The 25,222-nt window shown below is 56.2% G+C and overlaps 1 protein-coding gene across 3 annotated transcripts in view; it reads right to left on the minus strand.

Moving 5' to 3' along the window:
* The window catches only part of SRGAP3 (SLIT-ROBO Rho GTPase activating protein 3), a 34,685-nt gene extending 10,151 nt beyond the window's left edge, over positions 1-24,534 (minus strand). For 2 of the 3 annotated variants that reach the window (XM_026052554.1, XM_026052557.1), the window contains exons 1-11: positions 24,344-24,534; positions 21,479-21,641; positions 13,579-13,641; positions 9,426-9,611; positions 9,019-9,147; positions 5,936-6,157; positions 5,369-5,470; positions 5,038-5,235; positions 3,981-4,065; positions 2,846-2,873; positions 753-855 (exon numbers count right to left, since the gene is read on the minus strand). In XM_026052554.1, coding sequence (XP_025908339.1) covers positions 753-855; positions 2,846-2,873; positions 3,981-4,065; positions 5,038-5,235; positions 5,369-5,470; positions 5,936-6,157; positions 9,019-9,147; positions 9,426-9,611; positions 13,579-13,641; positions 21,479-21,541 — 1,179 coding nt within the window. In that variant the 5' untranslated portion in view covers positions 21,542-21,641; positions 24,344-24,534. The remainder of the gene's footprint in view (positions 1-752; positions 856-2,845; positions 2,874-3,980; positions 4,066-5,037; positions 5,236-5,368; positions 5,471-5,935; positions 6,158-9,018; positions 9,148-9,425; positions 9,612-13,578; positions 13,642-21,478; positions 21,642-24,343) is intronic. The other variant, XM_026052556.1, reaches the window with a different exon arrangement.
* Between the last annotated feature and the right edge of the window lie 688 nt (positions 24,535-25,222).

Below are 25,222 nucleotides of genomic sequence, written 5' to 3' on the forward strand. Positions count from 1 at the left end.
CCACGCCGCGCTGTCCTCGCGTGCCCTGCACGGCAGCTGCCCGGGGTGGCGCGGGAAGGCGGCTGTCCCCACTGCCAGTAAACACTCCGTTGTGTTAGAGGRCATCAGACCACTGTTGTGGTGGGCCCCAAGGTGAACTGACTGGGTGGATTTTATTTTGCTAAGTTTTAGGGCGCAGACGAGGAGGTTCCCCTGCCAAGGGCGCTGCAAGGGGGTCTGACCTGTGGCTGCAACTCCTGGCAGCCACAGTCACTGCATCGCCCTGTGGCCATGGAGGGGACAGAATGCACCTCGTCCTGCGAGGAACTGCTGGGAGGCCAAACTTCTGGGGAGCACCACTGCGGATCCGAGGGCATCCGCCTGGGATCACTGCCAGCTTCATCCCTGCAGACCGGAGCAGCAGCAATCAAGCGTTTCTGACGCTTCCCCCAGCGGCTCCACTCCTCAAACACTGGGAGAGGCCTCTCTGGAGCTCCTCGAGGGCCGGCGGATGCTGGTGACCACGAGGACACTTGAACGGGGACAGCTGGGTCTGCAGCAGCGAGCCGGGACGAAGCGCGGGCACTGGCACCGTGGGCCCGGCCGCGGGGCGGCTCCGCRCGGAGCCCGGCGCCGCGGGCAGCGGCTTCACTGAGGCCCGGGGCCGGCGGCCCCGCGCAGCCGCGGGCACGAGCAAGGAGGTGGCGCGCGGGCACACCAGCTGCCACCACGTTTGTAGCGTCCATCAGCTCCTACTGTTAGTCAGCAAGTACCTTAATGAACGTTTCCATATTGCCGTTAAAGAGTTTATGATTATAGACTGAGAGAGGCCTAGGTCTCCGCATTTTCTGTGGCTTAGGGGGAAGACATGGGGGCCTGGGAGAAAATGGAACAAAAGAAATCAACAGGACACCAACGTAAATGCACCGACAGGGCGAGAGCTTAGCGGTGACGGCTGGAAATCCAAATCCAAGCGAGCAGACGGGCAGCGCGTGGCCGAGCGGAGCCGCTGCGCCCCGTGCGGCCCCTGCCCCACGCYGCCCGCCAGCCCCTGCCCCGCGTCACCAGGGCGGGCGCCAGCGCCGCGTCCTGCGCGGGACTCGCCTCCTCCGAGCCCGCCGCAGCGGCAGAGCCGCCGGGCCCGGCAGTGCCCATGGCCGGCAGGTCCCCCGGCCGCGCCGCGACACGGCGGCGATGGCCTCTCGGAAGCGGGACGGCGACACTGGAGCCTGGCGGGGGGCGGCCGTTCGCTGGCACCACCTGAGCGCCCTGTCCCCCTGCACTGCTGCTACCACCAGCCAGAACCTTCAAGCGGTTCCCCCGAGCTGCATCCGCCGGCTGGCCAGGGACCCAGCGCCTCGCCAGGGGCCAGCGGATCCTGAAGCCCCCCCGGGGCTCAGCAAGGGCTGCAGGCGCCCCTTGCTCCTGCCAGCCAGGCCATGGAAACGGGCGGCTGCTCCTAGTGCAGCGRCTGGGAGTCTGCCAGGCCACTTATCACTAACTTTGCTCACGCCTTGGCTTCTGCTGCTGACAGTTAGAGATGCAWGATAAAGTACCCTGGTCTACAAGAGACAAAACTAGCAGAAAGAGCGGGCTCCATAGGCAAGCTCTGCTCTGCCCTCGGCCTCCAGCGGTGCCAATGGCAGAGGAGGGATCACAGCACAGGTGAAACCACCATCGGGAGCCCTCAGAGAATCACAGAATCATTATGGTTGGAGAAGATCTTTAAGATCGTTAAGTCCAACCGTAAACTCTTCCACACCATCCCCTGCTAACCCAGGTCCYTAAGTGCCTCATCTGCACCTTTCTTGAACACTGCCGGGGAYGGGGACTCCACCGCTTCCCTGGGCAGCCTGTTCTAACACTTGACTCCTCTCTCCCTGTAGAAATTCTTCCTCGTGTCTAACCTGAACCTTCCCTGGGGCAACCAGAGGCCATGAAGGCCACTTCACGCACAAGTCCTCCCCCGGGAGCTGAATGGTTAGACACYTTCCAAAAGGCAACAATGCAAAGGTGGCAACTGTGATGCGGGSGTACCTCAATCAAGTGTCTTTAATTAGAGACAACAATTTCGATTCAACTCCATGCTCTTACAGCCCGCAATGGTTCCTGGGCCTGGCAGAGGGCAGAAGCACCAGGGCTGCCCTGGAAGCTCCAGGGGGCTGGGAAAGGGGCTGATCCGGGCACAGGAGSCGCCCCGTGCAGGGACCGGACCCTACGGCCCCGCGTCGCCTCCCACCCCCTCGGGCCGGGGGAGGCAGAAGGCGGCAGCCCCGGCACCCCGGGCTCCCCGCGGCCTCCCTTCCTGCCCAGAAAGGCAGCCCGGGCATCGCCATCTGCTCAGCGCCTCCAGCACAAGATGGAGGCCGCTTGCTGAGACTACAAACCTGCCAAGAGCTAAAACAGGGCTGGGAAAAGCTAATGCAGAGCTGCTGCGAGTTCTGGGGGCGTTCAGAGGCCTTGCCGGCCCGTGTCCCATTTTCTGAAACCACCACAACCGCAGCAAGTCTCCAGTGCTCGTGCAGATGCTCCTTGCAGCGGATCAAACTCTCCCACTGCATCGGGCTGCCAGCAGCCTCCGTGCTCAGGCAGAGCCCCGCGAGATGTTTTTAGGCTGCGCATCGCGGTCCCCAAGCGAGCCGGGCGGCAGGGAGCAGGAGGGGGTGCTGAGCACAGCGGTGTCGCTAATGCCCATTAACCCACGTACATCAGCGGGGCAAGGAGCAGAGCTCGGCTTCGCCTCCCAGCACCAGAAATCCTCCCCCGATGCCAGAGCAAGGGCCCTTCCCACAGCCGCCCGCCTTGCCAAAGGCACCAAAGACACAAAGACACCCCCGCCAAGCAGAACGAACTGAAGAACTCTCACCTGGTTGTTCCGCATTCAGCTCTTTCACCTAGAAAGGAAAAACACCCAGGATTCCATCACTTCTCCCTACCAGAAAATGGCTTATAGAACATCCCCCCGCCCTGCCCTGCACTCGCACTTTGGATTCTTTAACCGGCAAGTTGTTTGAGGCGAAAGACAAAGCGAAAGAGCGCGAGGCTCCCGCAGGCCTCTGCGGCCACCGGCGGCTGGGAGCGAGCCCGTCCCCAGGAGGGGCCCTGGGCTGCGGTGCAGAGGCAGATGCCTCTGCCCGGCGGTGCCCCCAGGGCTGTGTGCGCGGCGCGGCCACCGGAGCAGGGACCGCGGCAGCACCGCGGCAGCGCTCACCACAGCCCTGCGCCCGGGCCAAGCACCGACGGGGACAGGGCGGACAGTAAGGAGACAACCCCGGGGACCCGACATCACCCCCAGCCTGCAGAGCACCCAGCAGCCCCGAACGCAGCGGGGCTCCCTCGGCGCCTCCACGAGACGCAGCCCAGCCCGTCGCACCGCGCGGGCTCTCCTCTGCCTGTCAGCGATCTCACTCCCTTGGTGTATTTTTACTGCTGGATCTATATAAAAGGCAGGAAGTCACCAATGATAAGATCTCTTCATTTTTTAAAGTACTTGTCAATCCACTGGAAAAAAAAAAGAAGTGAACTAATTGTGCATGCTGTTTGTGCCTTTCTCCCAAGGCCAGGAAAGCTGATTTATTCTTCCTTTTTCCAAGGCACATAAAAAAGAACCACTTGGCCACACATTCCTCCTTCCTGTTCTCCCTTGGCACCTACAGAAATCAAGTTTGCAGCCAACTCCTCACTAAAAAAGCAAAGAATTCCTCAGCAAGGGTTTTGCAAACCCAGACTTCACTCTAATGAGAATCAGCTCCTGCTGAAACAGCCATTTCTGGGCTAAACACCGCTGAATGTCTGCGCAGCAGGTTGATCCGTGACCTGCAGGAAAACGCTGCAAGTTTCCACATGAAGATGTTCRTGGCTGCTCTCGCACAACAAGACCACAGGCTGTTTGTCTTTAAAATGCAGACAAAKGTACTTAAACTTAAATATACTCTCTCCTGTCACAGAATCAGGATTCTAAGTCTCTCCAGTTCCTCTCCGGAGCCAGCCCTGCAACTCACCTTCTCCCAGGGTCTGCTTCAGTAAGTCATGCTTGGCCTGCAGCTTGGTGATAAGGTTGCTGCCGTTCAGATACTCCTTAAATTTCTGCAATTAAAAACAGAACCAAAGTGAGGACCCTCGGCAAAGCAAGTGGTAACTGCTGCCCACGCGGCGGGGGCTGCAGCAGGGGCCGGGGCAGCTCCCTGCACGCGGCCCTCGTGCAAAGCGAGGGGCAGCAGCGCCAGAGCCCGACCCCTCCCAGTGCAGGGCACGGGCTGCGGCACGCGCCGAGCCACGGGCACCGCGCGGCCGAACGCGCCCCTTCGTCCTGGCACCGACCCCTAACACCCAGGAGCAAAGAACTGCTCAGGCAGCAGGAGCAATGAACACGGAGATGGAAAATGAAAGCCAAACATTGAGAAAGATCACAAGTACTTGCAAAAAKCATCTAAAAAATCCAACACAATACAAATCCAAAACTGCTGTTTTTTCACCCCYTTTTTTCTTCTTCCTGAATTGRAATAACAATACTCTTATAAAGAAATTAGAAACATTTCTATGCCAATATAAATACCACAACATACTACTAACTTCAGCCTGTTTACCCAATCAACCATGACAAAACAAGGGGTTCTGCTGCTGACCTCATGTCTTCTGGCTTGTACTACAAGTACTTCACCAGAGAGGTGGCTCGTACTACAGGTACTCTACCAGTTCGGTACAAGTGCTCTACCACAGAGGTCAAACACCAACTGCAGGGACTCGCTGCAGTCCAGGAACTGCCACCAAATGGCGACCCCCTCCAAGCCCATTTGTGACCTACTCATAACTAATTTCTGCAAGTTTGGGGTCACAACTGGGTTCTACAGCTATTCCTTCTAAAATAAGAGCAAAAAAGCTTGCCGTTCCCCGTGCAGTGCCATGCCACTGAGAAACACACTCCAAATCCAAAGCAAACAGGAGACAAACACATAAGAAACTGAGTTGACTTTTGCTCTTCACTAATGAGCGGGGAAATTGGGACACAGCCGCAGCAATTAATGCCCTGTGTCCCATACCACGCAAGATGAGACTCACTGTGAAGTAGAACATTTCAGTTTCCTGTTGGTTGGCTCTCCTCTTGGCAATGTTGATTTTACTCATGTAGGTCTCCGAAGCAGCAGATTTGACCGACTCAGTGGAGCGACTGTGCTGGAAGGCATCTGAAACATCAAAATCTTCCACTGTCAGCATGTCCTGCAGCGTCTGCATGGTCGCGTCCAGGGTTTTCCGTACCTATCAGAAGCAGAGGGCAGCTCAGAAGGGTGGGGAGCAGCCCAAGGGGCAGCGGGGCCAGCGGCAGGGCCGAGCGAGCCGGTGCGCCGGGGACGCGGGCGCCCGGCCCAGCCTGCGCCCACYGCTCTCCTACCTCCTCGTTCTCTATCTTGAGCGTGGCGAGTCGCGACTGCAGCTGGTGGTACCGCATCAGCAGTTCGGTCTGCACGGGCTGCTGGGCACTCACTTGGCACACCTGGGCAGCGGGGAGAGCCGGGAGGGGATGCAGCCCATCAGTCACTGACCAAGCCCTGATGACTCCTTCCAGCACCCCAGGATCCCGCGGGCTCTGGGGAGGCTGGGTGGCCCCTTCTGGCCAGCCTTTCGCTGCCTCGGGACACAAAGCACCKCCCACACGGCATTTTAAAGCTGGAGCTCCTCCATCAAATCAAAGTTTCACCTCTACAAATCTGTAAGGCAGTCCAGCTAGGATCAAATCAGGGCTTTTTTAATTGAGAGAGCTACTGAGTAAGAGGCAGACTCAAAGGAGGAGCCTCAATGAGCCAAGCCTCTCGTTAAGAAAGGAAATGAGCAGCAGCATGTGAAGAGAGAGCACAGGCATGAGGAGCCAGAACAGCACAGGGACAGTGGTGCGGAGCAGGGGCAGCTGGGCGAGGCCTGGCCCTGAGCTAGGCGCGCAGCGGGGACGCGGGCGCAGTACCTCGTCCCCCATGTGCGGCTGGAACTCAAACTTCAGAGGGGGGCAGAAGACCTGGTTGCACATGTCCATGACGGTGTGCTTGTCGCTGCGCGCGTCCAGGTTGTCCACAGCGTTCTCGATGATGTCCAGGCCCTCGTGGCGCGACGTCTCCAGGTTGTACTCAGCAGACAGGTACGTCCTGAAGGTCCGMGCGAGGCTGGCGTGGAAGCCCAGATCGCAGCACTGCAACACCAGAGAAGGGCCAGCGTTAGCTGTGTGGATCGCGCAACATTAGCGCCCCTCGTCACCCGCACGCTCCTGCGTGCATTAAACCCTTGGGAGAAAATGAAACGCTTTCTAAATTACAAATTCATCCGTCACAATTCTTTCATCTGCTAAATAATTACAAATATTTAACTTGCCCCTTGCAGACCATAAAGTAATGCTTAATCAAGACAGTATCTGTGCTTGGCCCCTGCAATGCTGGGCACAACCTACGTGCCTCAGCTCAGACCTGACACTGTTTTCAGATCACTGGAGGGATGTTGAGACAGAAGAGGAACTGCTGCTGTTCACGCTGGTTGTTTTTTATGGCGAGCATTTATTCACCACGTATTAGAAACGCAGAAAACCAAAGCAGCAGCATGTTGGAAGCGCAGGGATACAGCCCCTCTGTYGAGGCAGAGCCTGGCGCGGCCGCGGTTACACAGGGCGCGCGTCCGGCTGGACACGGGRGTCTCCAGAGGCACCTCCCAACCCCAGCCGCTCGGCGCCTGGGTGTGAGCGTGTGCACGGAGCCCCTGGCGCCCGGCAAGGCGCTGCCGCGGGCACCAGCGCACGGGCAGCCGGCGGGCACCGCGAGCGGCCGGGGACGGCGCGCGGGAGCAGCCGGTGGGCACCGCGACCGGCACCGCCCCGGGACGCCCGCACCGATGAGCGCAACGAGCACCCAAGCGTGGTGGCACCGGCGCCATCCCTGCTGCTGCATGGGGCACACCGGGACACAAACCGTGGAGGAGAACAAAGCTAGGGGGGAAAACCCAAAATGACTTATTTTTAGCCCAACACAGAGCGGCGTGCGTGAACAGCAGGGAGGGGAAGGATCTTGCCTGACCTTGCAGCAGTCAGCTCGCCCTGCAGGAGGGGATTTGATTACGTCTCATCAAAGGCCGCTTAACTACAAATATTGCCAAGCCTAAAATTGCCTCATCCTTTTCAAAATCCAGCTCCAGTTAATTAACTCTCTGGTCCCTGGAGTAGGCTTTTCCTGGAGGATTTTTAGCCTACATTTTATTTTGCTCTAGAGTCTCTCCCTAACTATGCGTGTTTTCGCAGGGCTGCCGTGTGCGTTGGGGTACTTGGAGGGCAGATGTGTTTGGGGTTTTTTTTTCCCTTGTTTTCTCTTTTTAAGATGATCAAGTGGGAAATGCATCTTCTAGAGGCCCTGGAGGCCGCTCTTCCCGGCTCCCGGGAAAGCAGCAGAAGGCACTGGGGAGCCCTGTGTTCCCGAAGGAAAGGGCCGTTCCACTGGGCTCCCCTGTCCGGGGGCAGCTGGGACGCCCAGCACAGCTCGCACAGAGCACCTCACAGCAACACCTCGTGTTCCTAGGCACACGGGACATATAATTAGGGAAATGCAGCTGCACAGTGCTGAAGATGCTTTAGCTCAAGTCCCCTGGAGGGATTTCAGGAGCGAGCAAGGAAAGCCATCTGCTGACTCCAGCGTGAGGGTCAGCGTGGAGAGAGCTGGGAGGAACAGCACGAGCGGTCGGAGCTCTCCAGGAAATCTCTCTCAAGCATCCCGAGAAAACAAAGGTCACTCCTCTTAAAACAAACAAAAAGCAACCAAAAAACCCTCCAGAAAACACAAATGAAAGCAGAAGCCCCAGGGGCAAACCGGGAAGATGCTACTGTACCTTTCTGCTCAAGCAGGTCCATTTTGAAGCTATTTTGTATTCAGATTAAACATGGACAAGCATAAGAGAACAGAAAGGACATGCTAAATATTTATTTTATCTGATCTTAAAACCCTGACATCCTTAAGGGTTTTCCATCCGACTTACTTTCATTAGAACTTGGATCAATAAATATACGTTAGTAGGTTAATAGAGATAAACATCAAAGCACATTTTAGAATTAGACATTCAAGTAATGATGAAGCCAGAACAAAACCTTGTCACTTATAGATTAGTTATTTATGTGATCACTGAAGCAACTTGAGCAGAAAGAAATTCTGCACAGTGCAATCCATAACACTGCGGAGATGCTTTGTAACAGAGGGAGGTAAATCCCACCTCCAGCCTCATTTAAAAGCGGCTCGTTGCAGTCACTAACACCTGCCGGGCTCAATTCCTGCCATCGCTGCAAAACCTGCTGCCAGCAGCGACTGCCCCAGGCCACTTAGTGCAGCGAACACTTAGGGTGGAAAGCAGCAAGAGCCAGGAAAGCACTTGCACAGTGCGCAGCCAGCAAAGCGAAGGGCAGCGAAGCACTGCCTGCAGGGATGGGAACTGCACACTCCAACATTTCCAGCTTTCAGGCACAAGAACGAGGATGCACCTGATCCTCCAGAGAGTTTATCTCTGTCAAATAAAGAATAATCAATAGGACRGGAGGCAAGGCTAGGATCACTTTGCTTGCAAACTCTGTGCAAAGTGCTTTGGACTTTGAAAAGCTCCAGCTGCAGGAAATCATGTTGCAGCTGTGGTAAGATGAARCCAGCACTTTAAGATGAAGGAAAATGTCATTTCTACGGGACTCTGAAGCCAAAACCAATATGCACTGGCAACAAAATACAAATGTGCTTATGAAATGACATGAAAGAAGCAGAAGACATTCAAGTAATTTCTCTTTTGTAAATTTATATGAGATGTCCTGGAGGCTGAAGGCAGATGCAGACCCTTCTGCACGGGTCCTTATGGGGCCGCTGCTGCGGGCTGGCTCCTCACATGCAGCTACTCTCACTCTCAAGCCTGGGCCAGTATTTTCAAGCCCCTGCAACCCCCCTGCACGACCCCACGATGYCCCTACACATGCACAGGTGAGCTTCAAGGGACCAAAGCCCATGTGAGCATCGCCTGGGTGCAGCATGGCGCAGCACTCACATCGATGAGGTCGGAGACGTCGTGGATGTAGTACTTGCTGACAGCGGCGTTGGTGGCTGCCAGGTTGAGCAGGTAGTCGTTCCTGGCCTTGGTACACTTCAGCTTGTTTTCCGAGTACTTGGCCTGTCTCTGGAAAAGCAGAACGGGTGTCAGAGCACACACGGACGCCCCGCACGCAGCCGCTCCTGCTGCAGGGCCTGGAGAACGCGGGAGCAGGACATCATCYTAACAACCTGTGGCACAAGTGGCGAAAGCAGGACTGGTGCAGTAGCTGTTTGGGCTGCGAGCGCGGGGTGCTCAGGGTGCCCACGGCAGCCGAGGGGGCCCGGGGCCGACCCCCCGAGTCGGTGGACACCCAGGGCAGCCTTGGCCCGGCCTCCAGGCCGCGTCCCTCCCCGCTCACCCACCTTCTCCTTCATCTTCTCGATCTTCTTGATGGAGCTGCGCCGCTGAGGCCTGTCCTCGTGCCGCAGCAGGTTCACGCTCATGTCCCCCGCCTTGTTGAACTGCTTCTCCTCCTGCTTCTCCGCCTCCTTGAGCTTGCTCTCGGCACTGATGCTCTCCGCGTGGTACATATGGTAGGTCTTCATCACCTGGGGAGCAGCAGCTCATGAGGCCCTGCAGACAGCGGCCTCGGCGCAGGGTGGCTCGAGCCGTGGACACCTCCGCCTTGGAGGACACCATGGCTCCATAAGGACCAACATGACGGGAAGGAAAAGCCCTTAAAACTAAGCGTAATTCTAGCCCCTTCTCCCAACTGCGCGGAGCGGGCATGGAGCAACTCTTCCCGCTCGGGACACGCAGCGCTCCTTGGCCAGGGGAAACAGGCAGTGACCGGCGCACGCCGGCTGCTCCACAGCCAGACCAGAGCCCCATGTCTGTCCTAAGCCACTTCTGACCCAACCGTGCTCTGCCTGCACTCGAGCTTGCTGAGCAGGTCCATCAGCGGGATGAGTTTCTGACATTGGAGGCGTCCCGAGGGTGGAAGAGCTGCAGGCGTCCYGCACAAAGGGAGCTGGTTCCGCGAGCACCGGACTCTGGCTCTGCGCGAGGCAGCGAGGACAGCCCCGCTGCAGAGGAGGGCGGCAGCCCAGGGGAYGCTGCTCTGCTGCAAGGACGGCTCCTCACGGCACGAATCCAACCACGGCAGCCACTTTTAAAAATAGAGCCCCAAGGGCATGCTGTGATCACTGGAACGGAGCTGGCGAGGAGCACACATCTGCTCTGCTCGCTCTATGCCTTTAGTCACGCTGTCCCCTCTCATTAGGTGCCCTGGGGACGCGGATGCCTTGCTGCACATCGCCCCGACACGCGGGGGCCGTGGCAGAGCGAGCTGCGCGGGCGCCCTCGCTGCTAACCGCGACAGTTCCCTCACCGAGAGCGCCGCCCTGGGAAGAGTCCGGAGAAACCGCAGGACCCCACAGCGCGGAGCRCCCGGGAGCTGCCCGAGCCCTGGCAGTCTGGTAGCTCTGCACAGATGTTACCCACTTGCTCGCTAGCGATGAGAGGGGCTTGCCTGAACTAACGCCCTTCGCCGCCTCCGTATTTCATCACCAAGGAGAACAGGGGAAGCAGCCTCCAAGCTGCCTCCGGGAGGACCCGCTCAGGAGGCAGCACCGAGCCCAGCGCCGCGGAGGCCAGCGCCGGTGCGGGAGGCTGTGCCAGCGGCGCGGGAGGCTCTGTGCAGCCCCGCGGGACCACGACAGGCAGCCTGAGCTGCAGCCCTGCCCGCCGGGCGCCGTGGGGAGCAGCGCCACGGCTGTGGCCCCAGCTCGCCTGCAAACAAGCTCATTAGCTGCAGCAGGGAAAGGAATGTGTTCCAATGCTCGCTATTTAAAAACACAAGTTGTGTTTTCCAATATTAATAACATGTTTTGGATAAAGGCGGCCTCCAAAGAACCAGCCATTAGCGACASTGTTTGCTGCCTTCAGCTACAGAGCTCTACAGCTCTGAAGGGTCCGTCACTCAGGGCTGGCTCAGGCCTTAGCAGGGCCAGCCTCAACCGAGGCGCAGGAGGGCGAAGCGGAGGCCTGGCAGGGGAGGCGCTCAGCACCGTGCGGCCGGGACCCAGCGTGGTCTGCGAGGTCCGGCCCGGCCAGCGCGGCCCCGTCCCCACAGCGGCACTCGTCCCTTCTCAGGGGGCGCGAGGGAAGYGCCCTGTGCCGAAAGAGGGGTCATTCCTGCAGCCTGGCACCGGCACGAAGCCCCGGAGCGGGGAGGCCCGGCTGGGCTGCTCTCCTGCCGAGCCAGGGCCCGTTGCTGTTACCRTCTTTAACCTGGGTGACAGATCATCAGAAATTATCCTAATTAATTTGATTCCCTTCACGCTTCATAATGCTCTTCCACGATGGCTYGTGGCGGCAGCTCGCCCAGGTTAATGCTACGGTCTGCACCGCCGCGCTGCATCGCGCAGCGCCTCGCTAGCTCCACACACCGCGCAGCTCCCGTCACAGAGCTCTGCRCTGCTTTTCCTCAGTCCCCTTCAGCCTGCCTTCAGCAAACACGAGTGCGTGCAGYGCAGAAACGGCCTGCGAGCAACGGCCTGAGAGAACCTGGATCGCTACCGYGTCTGCCGGAATCTGCAAGCGGGAATCAAAATAATGAAACTGATTTTAATTCACAACTTAATTATTTCTGTGCAAAACGTTCCATGAGAGCTCTTACTTTACAAAGCAAGTCATCTATTGCTTCTTTTAATGAAAACCCAGGCAGGTTTCTGTAGGTTTGTTTCTTACCACATCGACTGAGTCCACAGAGGAACATGCGTCAAAACAGCAACAAGGCTGAATTAAAACCCRCTCAGTTACTTTGGCTTAAGCTTGAGACAGCAAATGCCTGAGAAGTCTGTAAAAACATCTGTTTTTCCCTGCATGCTATATGGGATTCATTCCCCTCTCCAAACTGAGCGGGGCTCCAAGGAACAGGGACATGTGGTTTGGGTAAATGAGGCCCCAGGGCTGCTGAAGACGGATGTCACTGCAGGGACAGGCTGGGTCTCTGCACGAGGTTTTGCCACCAGGCAGAAAGTTCACCCAAGTACCCAAGGCTGCTGCGAGCCCGAGGTGCCCAAAGGGCTGCAGCGGGCGTGCAAGCACCGCGGCCCCAAGGGCCAGGAGCAGCCGGTCGCCTACCAGCCCAGCACGCTCCTGACAGCGCAAGAACAGAAAGCTGCTTGCTGCAGCAGGGCTGCCTGGGACTGCACACATTTACATACCCTTGCTTGCCCAGCAAGCCTTGCCTTTTTGTCACATTTTACTGCAATTTCTGCAATAAGCCCGTCCCTTTTAGACATCCATTGCCAGCAAGTTGGCATAACCAGTTTGTTATGTTCATTATGTTAACTGCTAGGGCAGCTCCAAGGGAATCAAAGCTGCTCCAAGAGCTCCCGTCTGTTTATCCGGTCAAACCTGCGCTGCACACGGCAGCCAAGGAACAAATGGTCGGATCCAGCAAAGCCCAGCTCTGCCGCACACTCCRTGGGACCAGAACCACCCTCCATGATCTCCTCGAGGAGCTGCAAGAGTTTCAGACCTCGTTGTGCTTCTCAGCCTCAGGACTGAAATGGGCCTTCACCCAACCTTTCTGTCCTGGGTTTGAGTTTGAGCATATGGATCCGCAGGGATTCAGGAACAGTTCAGCTCTCGTTAATCCCTGTTTGTGGTGTGTACTGTGTTGCTGTAACTAACCTCACCCAGTCACTACCACCAAAGTCGCGGGTGAAACCCAATGCTCCTCAATGCAATCCTGGATCTCTGTGGGCTTCTGAGCCCCGCCGGACCAAGCRGCTCAGCCAGGCTGAGCCCGTCCAGCAGCCGGCACAGAAACAAGCCTGGCACGGGAAGATTTATGGCAGATATAAATGATGCCATTCACGGCCTGTTATTTAGGCCTGCTTTTCCAAGATGATGGAATAAAAGGAGTGCTTGGGAATAAACCTACCGCAGTACAATTTATGTACAGGCAACAGACACAACTGAGGACAGCAAACGCAGCATCTGACTCTTCCTACCCAAGACAGCCCTCAGGCTGCCTCACGCATCCCAAACCCCCATGAATAGAACAGAACAATCCCTGAGGGRCAGGGGCAGCAGGAACGCGAGGCGCTTTCCTGCGAGCCGATGCGCGGAGCTGCGGCTGTGCCAGTCCTGCAGCTGCAYGAGCCCTGCACGGGGCTCGGCGGCAGGAACTCGCGCTCCAGGGGTCCCGTGCGGGGGCCCCGGCAGCCCCATGGAGGAGGCCCAGGGCCAGGCCCGGATCGGCAGCGCGGGTGCAGAAGAGGCACGGGGTGGAAGTGCCACCCGGGGGGAAACTGGGCCCGCAGCAGCAGTGCGGGAGCGGCAGTTTGGACATCAGYGACACCAGATCCGTGCGACATCGCGCCCAAATGTTCCCCTTCCTGCYTGAGCAAAACCACCACGCACCCCGATCCGCTGCCCGCTGAGAACGTGCAGTCCGTCGTGGCGGGAGAGCCGGGGATCCTCCGCCTCAGCGGAGACGCCCCCGAGCACCAAGGCAAGGACRGGCTGCGATAACCGCGGGCCAGCAGCGTCGCTACTCACCGTGTACAGCTCGTTGGTGACCTTCAGGAGCTCCTCGTGCATCTGCAGCCCGATCTCCTTGCTCTGCAAGGCAAAGAACAGGGTGAGACCCCYCACGCTCACAACATACAGTGATAGCAGGGGAACACGTTGGGAAGGAGGGCAGTTAAACTAGGGGAACGTCACCTCTCCCACGTGCGTGCGGACCCTGGGAAAGCTCCGCTTGGCACCAGCAGGGCGAGCATCCCGGGGCTGCCCCCCTGCCCTCCCCGGCGCCTGCTGCGCACGGCGCTTCCCGGCTTCGCTCCGCACCCTGGGCAGGGACACGGCTGCAYGGTGAGGCTGCCCTGAGCCCGAGGGGCGCCAGGGACCTCATTTACCCTGCCCGCATCCTGCCCGAGCYCTCCCGGCGTCGGAGCGGGCAGGCGGCATCCCTGGCGCTGCCCGGCCACATCCACCCTCTGCTTCTTCTGTTATAAACATTGAAATCAAAACACAGACGGTCTCCTCTTCCCATCGGCCTAGGACAGCAGCGCTTGGAAGTTTAAAAGTAAACCATTTTCTTTTCCATCTATTTTCCATAAACCCCTATCAAATAAAATGTATATTCCTATGCATGAGTACATATGGCAAAGCAAATGCAAGCACAGTGTCAGAATTCCTGCAGTTCTGAGCTCTGTTTGTCCCCAGACAATGCTGTTCTGCTCCCCACTGGCAACAGCCCATTTCAGTGCCCAGCCGCCCTGCGTGGCTCCCCTTTCCACACCTGCCCACCTGGGCACRTGTCCCGCTCGGCCGGGCAGCCTGCGGGACGTGGGCTCTGCTCCGAGCTCTGCATCTGGAAGGGCACGTGGAAGTGCACGGTGCCAGTGGGATATGGCTCTCCGGATGCAGCTCTCGGTGTGGCTGCCGGCACCGTGCTCCGAGGCAGGGGGACATCCCACCTTAGAGATCCGCATCTGCACCAGAAATGATGCCGTCCCACCCCAAGCCCTCCCTGCGTCCCCAAAGCTCCCGGCTGGCCTCCATTTCACACCGGCCCCAGCACCCAGCCCTTCCCAAAGGGAACAGGGGGGCCGGAATCTGCCCCCCTTCCTGTTGCCACCAAAGGGAGCACAACAAAGTCATAATTTTCCAGCCTAAAATTAGGCTCYTAAATGGAGCGACAAAAGGTGACCCGCTGTCAACAGCGTTTCCTGCTCAGGAGCCGCACGGCTCGTGGGGACCGCGGGCGAGCGCCGCGCTCAGAGCCCGGCTCGTGGGCAGCCTGGCACCCAAGCGCCCGGACACTGCCTGGAGCACCAAGGGCTGCTCCTGTGCCAAGAGCCTCCCGACAGGGATATAACAGGGATCTGCTCTTCCGTGTCCTCCCCATGGCTCCCCATAGGCATTGTGCCCCTGCCACCCTGTGGGCCCTGGGACAACCAGCACCCAACAACCGCAGCGACTCCCTGGGTCGGAGCAGGGAGCCAGCACCCACAGCGACAGCTCCCGAATCCCGGCACGGTGCCTCCTCCCAGCACGGCTGCAGGGKCTCCCGCCTCGCTCCGGCCCTTTCCACCCTCCCCTCTCACACCAGAAATCCTAGGAGCACCTGGGGAACTCGGCCCAAAGGCCACATGCAGCGGGTGAGCCCCAGGCTCTAACAGAGCCACCTGCCCCAGATGTCCCGGGTGGCTYCGGGAATGCTGCCCCGGCAGGAAAGCCTCATTCCCAGCTCGGCAGCTTTCACCACAGTTCCTGCTGCTGCAGACAGCCAGGGAAAGCAGCAGCACGGGCTCCTGACAAAGGTGGCTTTTTTTGCTCAAGAAAAACCCTTCCTCCTAGACCGATGCCACTTCTTCATTACGCCTCTACCCTGGGCACTGCGGTATGGGACATAGTTAAATTCACGGCCATGACACGTAATTAAATCCCAGGCAGGGAATAACGCAGCACAGTTACTGCAGGCGGCGATGCTCTGCCTCGAAGCGGCGGTTCCGCACTTGGAAAAGCACCAAGGATCTGTCCCGGCCTCCACCGGAGGCAGGAAGCAGCGGGCGCTGCCGGGAGGAGCCGCCGCRTCCCTGTGCGGAAGCGGCTCCCGGCCGTGCCCGGCCTCCCGTGTCTTGGGAGCCCTGCAAGCCGGCAGYGCGTTCCGCTTGGAGCCCAGACGATGGGCAGGTGCCATCGCGCTGGGGCAGGTCCCTCTCCGAGGAAAGCTGCTGTCCTGCTTGGCASAGCAGAGGAGAGCCGGGCGCTCACGGACAGCGGCTCGGGGCACCGGCACCACGGGCTGTCGTTACCAGGGCTTCTCACCAAGTGCTGCCACAMACTGAACATCCCGCACGGCTTTCCTGCACCAGAACAGTGACCAGCAGAGCACAGTCCAGGCCTGCCGTAACCAACAAGGGATGTTACTGTCAGGTCTCCGCAACCCAACAACCCCTATGAAATCTGGCTGCAGATCACGGGCCCCGGGAGCAGGCCCGGAGTCAGGAGAACACCCTATACACATCCTTGTTTCTGCCTCCTGTCACTCCATGGCTGGTGCCCCTGCTTGCAGCAACACGTTCAATACTGAATTTGGAAGCATTTCTGGGAAAAGATGTACCGTCCACCTTGGTGTGGGGACATGAATCCCCCGTTCGCCCCCTGGCAACCAGGGCCCAAGCGCAGACTCGCATTTTCCAGCATCAGCTACAGGCACCTCCAAGCTCTGCCCTGGGACCACGCCTGGATGAATTGCTTCATTCACTAAACTCTGCTGTCAGGTATTCCAGAAGGAAAAAGCTTTCGGTTATAACTGGGATTTCGCGGCGCGCGGCCGCTCTCCATCGCGTGGCTGCGGAGCCCGCGCAGCAGCGCCCAGCCCCGAGCGGCCCCGGCCCCGAGCGGCCTCCCACACTCATCGCCAACGCCAGGGTCACCACAGCAGAGACGAGATGCAGCAGCTCTAGTGCTGTGTAGGAGGCAGCCACCGGCTGAGTCCAAAGGGCCGTCCACCCCACCATGCCGCGTCTCGCAGCGGCCACAAACGGGTTATTTTCTGCATTTTTGAACCTTTTATCTGTCAGGGGACTTTTCAAGCAAAAAGTTTCAGTCCTTGAGGAGCACATGCCCCTTTTCTAGGTCTCCCTGACTCTGTGCAACCYAATCAGGAAAGAAAATCAAACGGGATTTGCAAGGCAGGCAAGCCCCAGCTCTGCAGGGGATTAACTGCTTTCTGCTCTGTTCTCAGCAATTCCCARTTTTCGCTCTCTCGTTGTCCTGCTGGAGAGCACGGAGCTGACCTGCGCACACAGCTCCTGTTTCCCCTCCTGGAGGCCGGTGCAAAGCTCCCGCAGAGCCCAGCCCTGCGCTCCCAGGCCAGGGAGTATTTTTCCTCACGTGCAGCACTTGGCATGCACTTGCCCTCCGCTGTGTTTTCCTCCACCCGCAGCCAGTTAACAGCACAGGCACAAGGAAGCCCGTCCAGCACGCCGCCACGCAGCGATGTGTGAAGTAAGCGCGGCTCCCATGTGCACATGTTCTGCACACATCCATCCCTCCTATTTAAAGTTTGTTGTCTCTGTCTCCAATTCTTCCACCTGCCAGTTTTAGCAGTCCAATCTCATCAGTTCTGCAGCTTTCACTGTAAGCTTCACACATTTCCTTTCTTGGCTTTGCTGCTTTTCTTCGAGGGAGATTTCAGGCCTAGAGTTTCACTTTTATTTTCAATAGCCTTTTTCCTGCATCTTCTGGCTTCCCCCTCCTGGGGCTCCCAGCTGTTTCCACTTACCAGGACCACCTCACTAACAACACTTCTTTTCTCCCTTAAAAACATATGTATTTGAAGATATTTTTTATTCTCTCCTGCTGTTTCTCTAAGAAACAGTCTCCGTTTTGGAACATGCAGAGCCGAAGGGTGGGTCGACCCACTGGCCGTTTGGGGAGAGCCTGCAGCAAACACCAGCCCGCAGCCCCGCCAGGGAAGGGGAAGGGGCTTCCTGTGCACCCCGCAGCAAGGCAGGAGCGCGGAGGGAGCAGTCTCGAGGCAGACACGGTGCAAGCGGCCACCCAGCTCGAGCRCCGTCGTTACAGCCGGCAAGTTTGCCAGGGATTTGGGAAACGTAACAGCCCCTGCCCAGCCCCACTCGATGGCCCGCTGTGCCTCGGCTGCACTGTGCTGTACCTTGGCTGTGCCTCGGCCATACCTCGGTCATAGTGTAAGCCGTCACGCTGGCCTCCCTGCAGCAGGATCTTGCCTGCAGTTGGCTCCGTTAAATCTCTGCACCACAGATCACTAAAAATCTAATCCCAGCCATTCAGAGAGGGATTTTTTTTCCATCTTGCGCAGGTTTGGGGCACGGCCAGAGGCCTCGCAGCCGGCCCCGACGCAGCCGGCTCGGCACGGGCAGCGGAGCAGCCCATATGCCGCAGGTCACGGGCAGGGCAAAACACTTCAGTGGAGATGAACAAAATGCAGAGCCCCAATTTGCTGATGAATGACCCATCGCGGTGCCGGGCGCCGCCGGGGAAGGCGAGGGGAGAAGCGGCTCGGCCCCGGCATCTTTGTTGGCAAATTACCACCCTTCGGATCAATCGATTCTCAATTATGCACGTCCCGGTACCCCGGATCCTGCACGGCCTTTCCTTTGCTGCAATTGTTTGCATTTACATAATGAAAGTGCAAAGCACAAAACCTCCCCGTTCCTCTGTGTGCCCACAGCATGTCACAGCCCATTAATAAATTYGGGAAGGGAGGAATTAAAAGTGACATCTCTGGAAAAAAATGCTACTCTAATTTACCATCAAAGAGCAATCTACAACAAAACCAAACAGCTGAACCACAACTGCAGAAGCCCTTAACCCTTGCGGGGCCGCTCTGCTCGCCCTGCAGCTCTCCACTCGCTCTGCTGCAAACCAGATTAATGCTGCAAGACGTGTCCTCTGCGCAAGGAGCTGCCAGCCACAGGAYCAGGCTGGATGTCTGAGCAAGGTAAGAGCCCTTCACCATCGTGCTCCTGTCCCCGCACACGTGGCCAGATCTTCTCGCCAAAATCCTGCAGGGAAATGGGAAACGCAGCTGCAGATCCTCTTCTGGGCACAGAACACAAGAGGTTAAAGAAGAACCTGCCTGTCCCCAGAAGCTCAGCCTCCCCAGCCACATTAAGGGCAAATGATGGCACAAAACAAGCCTTTTCAGTGATTTAGCTGATCATTATTTCTGAGCACACAGTGAGTCCTTCTACAACACAACCCTCCGGGGAGGCACGCAAGTGAAATCGCAGATCTCCACAGCTCATTTGTGCAGCCTCCCTTCGATTAAAAGCAGGTGCTGGCCTTGGCAGGCTGCAGATGGAGTCCGCGCCGCTTCACCTTTGCGCATGGGGGAAGGGAGGAACAAGCAAGATAATTTCCATAAAATRAAAGCATTTTGTCTTAAAGCTAACATATAAATTCAGAAAGGAAGGGGCAGGAAGGGGGAGGAGGCAAGCACAAAGAAATAAGCCCACTAAACGCATGAAATGTTTCATCCTCTTGTCCTGGTGCACTGACTTACGGGGAAGAGGCCCGAAATGTTGTGTTTATGCCCTTGCCTGAATGTCCTGAATTGGATGCATCCTACTGGAGTTTAAAATGAGATATTCCACACACGGATTCTGGAGGGGTACGCAGAGAGTCTAACTGTGCAACTCAACACATRTTTCACTGTAAAATAGCAGGGAGATGTTGAGACTGAATTAGCACGGACTTAACCAATAATTCCCAAATCTGCCCAATTTCTGGAGGCCAGAGGAAAGGGGAAAGGGACACTATCCTACATCAGATCAGCAAACCAAATCTTCTCTTGTGGTTTAATTTCTAGGTCAAATCCGTAGAGACTCTGCCCATGAAACTATCACATTAAATTTGCTCTCTAATTAACTAAAACTTGAAGATATTAACTGTTTTTAGCACATTTCCACTATTCAGAAATTCTGACACGCCACCTAACTTGTCCTGCTCCCTCAACTACAATTTCCCAGCCACCCCTGTGGAAAACAAGCCATAGCAATGGCCATGAATACAAGGAGGCCAGAGGCAGAGCAAAGGTGTGCCCAGCGCGGGCAGCAGCACCAGGGCAGCCGCGAGCAGGCGCCCAGGAGAGCAGCGAGGGGCCAGGACAAGGGACCTGTCCCCGAGCACGGCCGGGCTGCCAGGGATTCCCAGCCTCAACCTGCAGCCGCATCACGCCAGTGCCTGTGGGAAGGCGGCTCCTTCCCACACAGGACGTTTGTGCAACTGCTCCAGAGCCCAAGTTGCACATTTGACATTCAAAATGGTCCTAGGACAAAAAACAACCAGCCACAATACTCTGGTACAATACAGTGTGCATATAATACCAATGATGCAAAAAAAGTACTTTCCTTTTCACCTTTCTGTCCAGTGCCTGCTGACCATCCACAACTTACACTGTATCMGCAAAAATGAAGTCCTGGCTTCTATTCTCTTTCTACAAACTGCTTACGACTTTTTAGAGCATTCTGTGCCGTGTGAGACGCTCTGCAGAGGAACAGGCTGCGAGACCCGCATCCCAGGATCCCTGTGTGCCCCTCATGCTCCATCTGGCCTCAGGAATCACTCATAACTCTGCACCATCTAAGGGCTTTGTCAGACCACCACTCACCTCTTTTCCAAATGATCTATTAAGCCCTCCTCTGATACTCCCTTTGCTTTGCTCCCTGTCTTTCAGCCACTCATTAATCCCCATAATTATTCCTCAATATTACTACTATTCCTCAATAGTTTCTTTGCTTAAGAACTTCAGGGAAGGCCCTTTTCCAAGGTCTTTAAGTCRCTGAAGATATCATACCCGCTTTACCCCCATGATCACTGACTCCTTTGAAAAGGCCACTRGATTTCCCAGGCAGGGTTTTTCTCTTCAGAAAGCTGCACTGATTCCTCCCTTTATCTGCCTCATTGTCTGCTAATTCTGCTCTTACTACAGCCTGTTTTTAAAGTCAGATGTGCTGATCAGTGCTCTGAAAAGCCCTTCAGGAGTCTCTAAAAAAAGTCACCACACTTTCCACCTTCCATTCCCCAGGCACCCACGGCAATTTAAGCACTATGTTACGCATCATGGCCAGTCATTTGACCATTTTATATCTCAGTTTCTTACACACTGCTGTGTAAGGATTATCTGGAAGGCAGGATAAATGGCAATCTATGTACGGATTTGCTTTAAAACAGCTACTGACAACTCAGCTGAAAAAGATTCTCCAGTCTGGCTATCCCCCAAAGCAAATCTCCASTATAAGCTTTTCCATAACAAATGCTGGGATAAAGAATTCAGATATTTGCCATTACATCTTATTCTTTTTTGCCTCTCAGCTCCCTCATTCAATGTCCATTTTCTTTCTTGGCATTTTGGGGCAGTTTTTGTTAGCTTTCATGCTTTTAGCAAGTTGTCTCTGAAAAATCTCACTGGGTCAAAGATTTAGTGTTTTTGACATTGTCACTTTTCCGAGTTTGAGCTGTTCTCTGTGCTGCTCGCTCGGATGCAGCAAGCAACTCCTCGGAATGCAGATACCTCTCTGCTGCTCTTCTACCCGTCGCACTCGTGGCTCTGGGCACTGGGGGTGCCCAGACTCCCCGCTGCGGCTTCGGGCACAGCTCGGGCTCCGCTTCCATCGCCCAACTGCTCCCTGCCAGCTGCGCCGGGATCACAAAGCCCTGCTGCTCTCCACTGGTTCTGAAGTCTGCATTTTCACCAAGACACTTCAAATTGTTCTATAACTCTAAACACTCCCATAACAGAAAGATGGCTAAGTTGAACCCCAAAGCTCTAAGTGCCCAAGAGGCACTTCCATCCTCAAACAGCCTCTGCTTTGTGCAGAAAGCCACAGGAAATTCCTGTTTTTTGAGGCAAACACAAGGACGAGTCCTGGCTGTGCAGAAACATTCGCGGCTTCATTACCTTTTTAAAGAGCCTGATGACATCCTCACTGATCTGTGAGAGCCGCACGATGACATTGTTCATGAAGATGTCGTTGAGCGTGGCGTGATCCCTGCTCTCCCGCCGCGTCTGCGTCAGGACCAGGTACCAACAGTTCACGGGGGAAAGCAGGTGCTGGTCTTTCCTGCAGAAACAGGGAACAAAAGTCCAAGAGGCCACGTGAACCATTCAGAAGGTGGAACGGGGTATTTCATCGGTCTCCCCGTTCCAGCGCGTCTCCGGGCGTGCCACGATGCAAACCCTTCAGGCAGCCGCCCGGACTCGCGGGGAAGGTTTGCACAGCAGCTTGCACCAGACACAGAGGTTTCAGAGCGCTGAGCCCACCGCCCATCAATTCCTTGGTACCCACGTGGGGTCTTCAGCAGGGTCCAGGGGTTTAACATACCAGCCACGGCGCCATAAACACGCAGTGGGCAAGGAGAAAGTCTCACTGTGTTTACCCAGATCCGAATTGATCCATCCCAAACACGGCAGCATCGCTAGCGCATCCCAGCTGTGTCAGCAGCCTTCGAGCCCCACGCTCCAGCCCTGCTATGGGGGAACAACTGCTGCTTTTCCTTAAGCTCCCTCTCCTCACACGTGTCACACCGAGAACCAGCTTTTAGGAAACAAAAATATCTCATCTCCATCCCTGTAGGGCAAAGAGACACGAGCACGTTCTGCTGGAGAAAAAGAGGGCATGTTTGCCCAATCCTTACAGCACGTGTTCCTAGGAGCTTCTGGCCTCTAGGGCTTCAGATGCTTTTTTGGACTTGCTCACTTAAAGCAGATTTATAGCCCTAGAAGTTAGAGTTTTAGGATGTAACGTGAAAGACAAACACAGAAAAACAGAACGAGCTCAGCAGTAAATTACTCGTGGTGCTGGCATCTGTCTCGTGCTTGGGAGACAGAACAGGCAGCAATTTGCAGCGGCCGCTGGGAGAGCTAGGGCTGTCAGAAGAGCAGGCAGAGCCCAGCAGCTCGTGCACGCCGCGCTCTGCACCGAGCCCGGCGCAGGGCGAGCAGGGAACGGGCCCTTCCCCGGGGTAAGACGGAGACTCAGGAGCCACACGAAGAAGAAACAGCAAACTAGACAAATAGCACGTAAAGAAAATAAGCAGCTTGATTTGGTTATGTTCATTTTCCAGTCTCTCTGTGGATTCCTCATATTTAATAATATATTATTGCAATTAATGTAACATAATAATATATTACGTCCATTTAAAAATTGATGAACATGCTTGGAAGCCTCAGAGCTGACCTGGCTGCCTGAGCCCAAACACTGCAAGGAACGAAGCCTGTGCAGGTTCCCAACTGAAGGGAAYGAAACACCACGGGAGGCGACGCAGCAGCGAGTGCCGGGGCTCAGCGCTCGGCCACGAGTTTTTGCACATAAAAATGGCAAATGTGTAAAAAAAGTGAYCAGAAATGGCTAAAAGGTCAGGAAGGTCCCCTAGGTTATGGCCAGGGAACATTTTCCAGTTGCTGCAGGTTCCTGCAGCTCAGCACTGGCTTTTTCYCCCCTTCTCTCCTCACTCTGGGCTATTATTGTGGCTGCGCTTGGCTTTTGGAAGAGAGCCCGTTTGCCATGCAAGCTGCCGTGCTGCACTTTGCCCACTGAACTGCACTGGAGGAGGAAATCTGCTTGCTGAAACGTTTCAGCTCTTTCCCATGTCAACACGCGATGTGCACACAACACAAACGTATTCAGGTACGCTGAATATTCACTCTGCTCTTCCCACAGCGTGCGCTGCCGGCAGCAGCGAGCCCAGAGCGCAGTGCACGTCCGCGCAGTCACCGTGTCAGCAGAGCAGGAGGGCCAMCCACGGCCACGTGCACCCACGTCGCATGCAGCACCCCGAGCACTCGGGAAAGGGCCCTTGGGGGGAAGCTTCAGCGAGCAGCGGCGCCACGGGTGCCGAGCCAAGGGAGCAAGCTCAAGCACCAGCAAGTGGAAAGCAGTGCTCGCTGCAGGAAGGGTAAACAGCCTCTGAGCAGCGAGGCGCTTCCAGGCACTTGTGCGTAAGGCAACGGCAAACCTTGACTTGCGAGAGAGWCCAAATAAACAGATTAAACAGGATTTAGTAATATGGAATAAATAGGATTTAGTAATGGAGCAGCAGCAATCGCTGCCGCTGCAATGGAAAGAGAGGCCCGAGGGCTGGAGGAGGCGGCGGGGAGGAGYGGGGCACGGCTGCTGCCACAACGGATGGGAACAGCGCCCGTCCCACGGGCACAAGAGCRCCAGGGGCCCTGCGGGCTGGTTTAAGGATATATCGCCACTGTGAATGTGCCCATCTCCAAAACTGTACCGGTGTGTGCAGAGCAAACATATGTGTTTTATTAAAAAGACTTTCATAAATTAGATTTCCRGAAGCTGCCTCCAGGACCGAGCCAGTACACAGCTCTGTGCAACGTGAAGTACTAGAGATTGGRGCAGGCACAGGAATCCAGGTTTATAAGAACAGGCTTACCATTATTTACATTACCAAAGCAGTGCCTGAATTCAAATCCCTTAAAACAAATGAAATAAATAAAAAATAATCAAGAGGCTGGATTTCTCCCCGGTCCCTAACTCACATTTTCACTGCRCTGCTCGAGGCAGCCTAACTGCGGCAGCACAACTGCATCGTGCCGGGGAGAAAACCTATCTCTGAAGAGCAGGTTTCCAGCTCCTGCTGCACAGTGATAACACGGGAAGGCCACCARTGATGCTCTGTGTTTAATCAGGTTTTCAACTGTGCAGCTACTCCCCYACCCCAATCCCCGACAGAAAAAGGGAAAAAACAGCTTTTAACAAACAAGGAGGTGGAAAGGTCCCGTCCCTCTCTGGGAACGGCCGCTTACTTGAACTGGTGCTCCCTCGAGCTGCGGATCTTGGAGGAGAAGCGCTCGGCCAGCTTCTCCAGGCTCCGCGAGTACTCCAGCTCGATCTCGGCTTTGCGGCGGAAGAATTCCTGCAGGTCCTGCAGCAGCTGCAGCCGCGACTCCGACTGCTGCTCCAGGCATTTGAACTGCTCCACAAGCTGGCTGCGGATCTCTGCGTGCACACAGGAGAGAGGGGACAGAGCGTGAGCGGCCCGTGCCAGGGCCTCCACTCAAYGGAAGCGTTTTTCCAAGTGAGCGCTGAAGAATTCCATTCACTGCTCGTGCATTAAATACTTGGTCCTTGTCAAAACAAACAGTTGCATAAGTGCTTAGAAACTAACCCTTAGGGCTCTTCAGTTGCTTTGCTGAAGCTAAAAAATACTACGTCCATTTATCTAGTATTTCTTGGAATCCCCATTCTACGCATACAAGCCCATGTCAGCYGTTCATAAACAACCACTTTAAGCCCTGCTAAAAAAGCTGGCAGTGGAGCCCAGACAACGACAAATGCCACTTCTGTCCCACTGATGTCCCCAACCACCCTTGGGTCAAGTGGCAGATCGAGCCTCCCTTTCACTGGGGTGTCTGGAGGACTTTTCAGACCTCCTAAATTTGAGCTCCTAAGATGTCCCCAATGTGTTTCACGTTATTTTGCTTTCTGATAGGATCTTCAAAGGTTGTGACAAACACAAGAGCGTCACCCAAGCCCCGAACCAAGCGGGGCCTGGCTGGGAGGGACAGCCTGCACGCRCAGAGGGAGCAGCATCGCCCCGAGCGCCAGGACGGCACCCGTGATAACAACAGGGATCATGCAGGAGTTCCCTAAATCCATCTGCCGTCCCGGGGCTCTCCTGCCCC

This window comes from Nothoprocta perdicaria, unplaced genomic scaffold, assembly GCF_003342845.1.
Source record: "Nothoprocta perdicaria isolate Ctin4 unplaced genomic scaffold, notPer1 scaffold_9, whole genome shotgun sequence".
Lineage (NCBI taxonomy): Eukaryota > Metazoa > Chordata > Aves > Tinamiformes > Tinamidae > Nothoprocta > Nothoprocta perdicaria.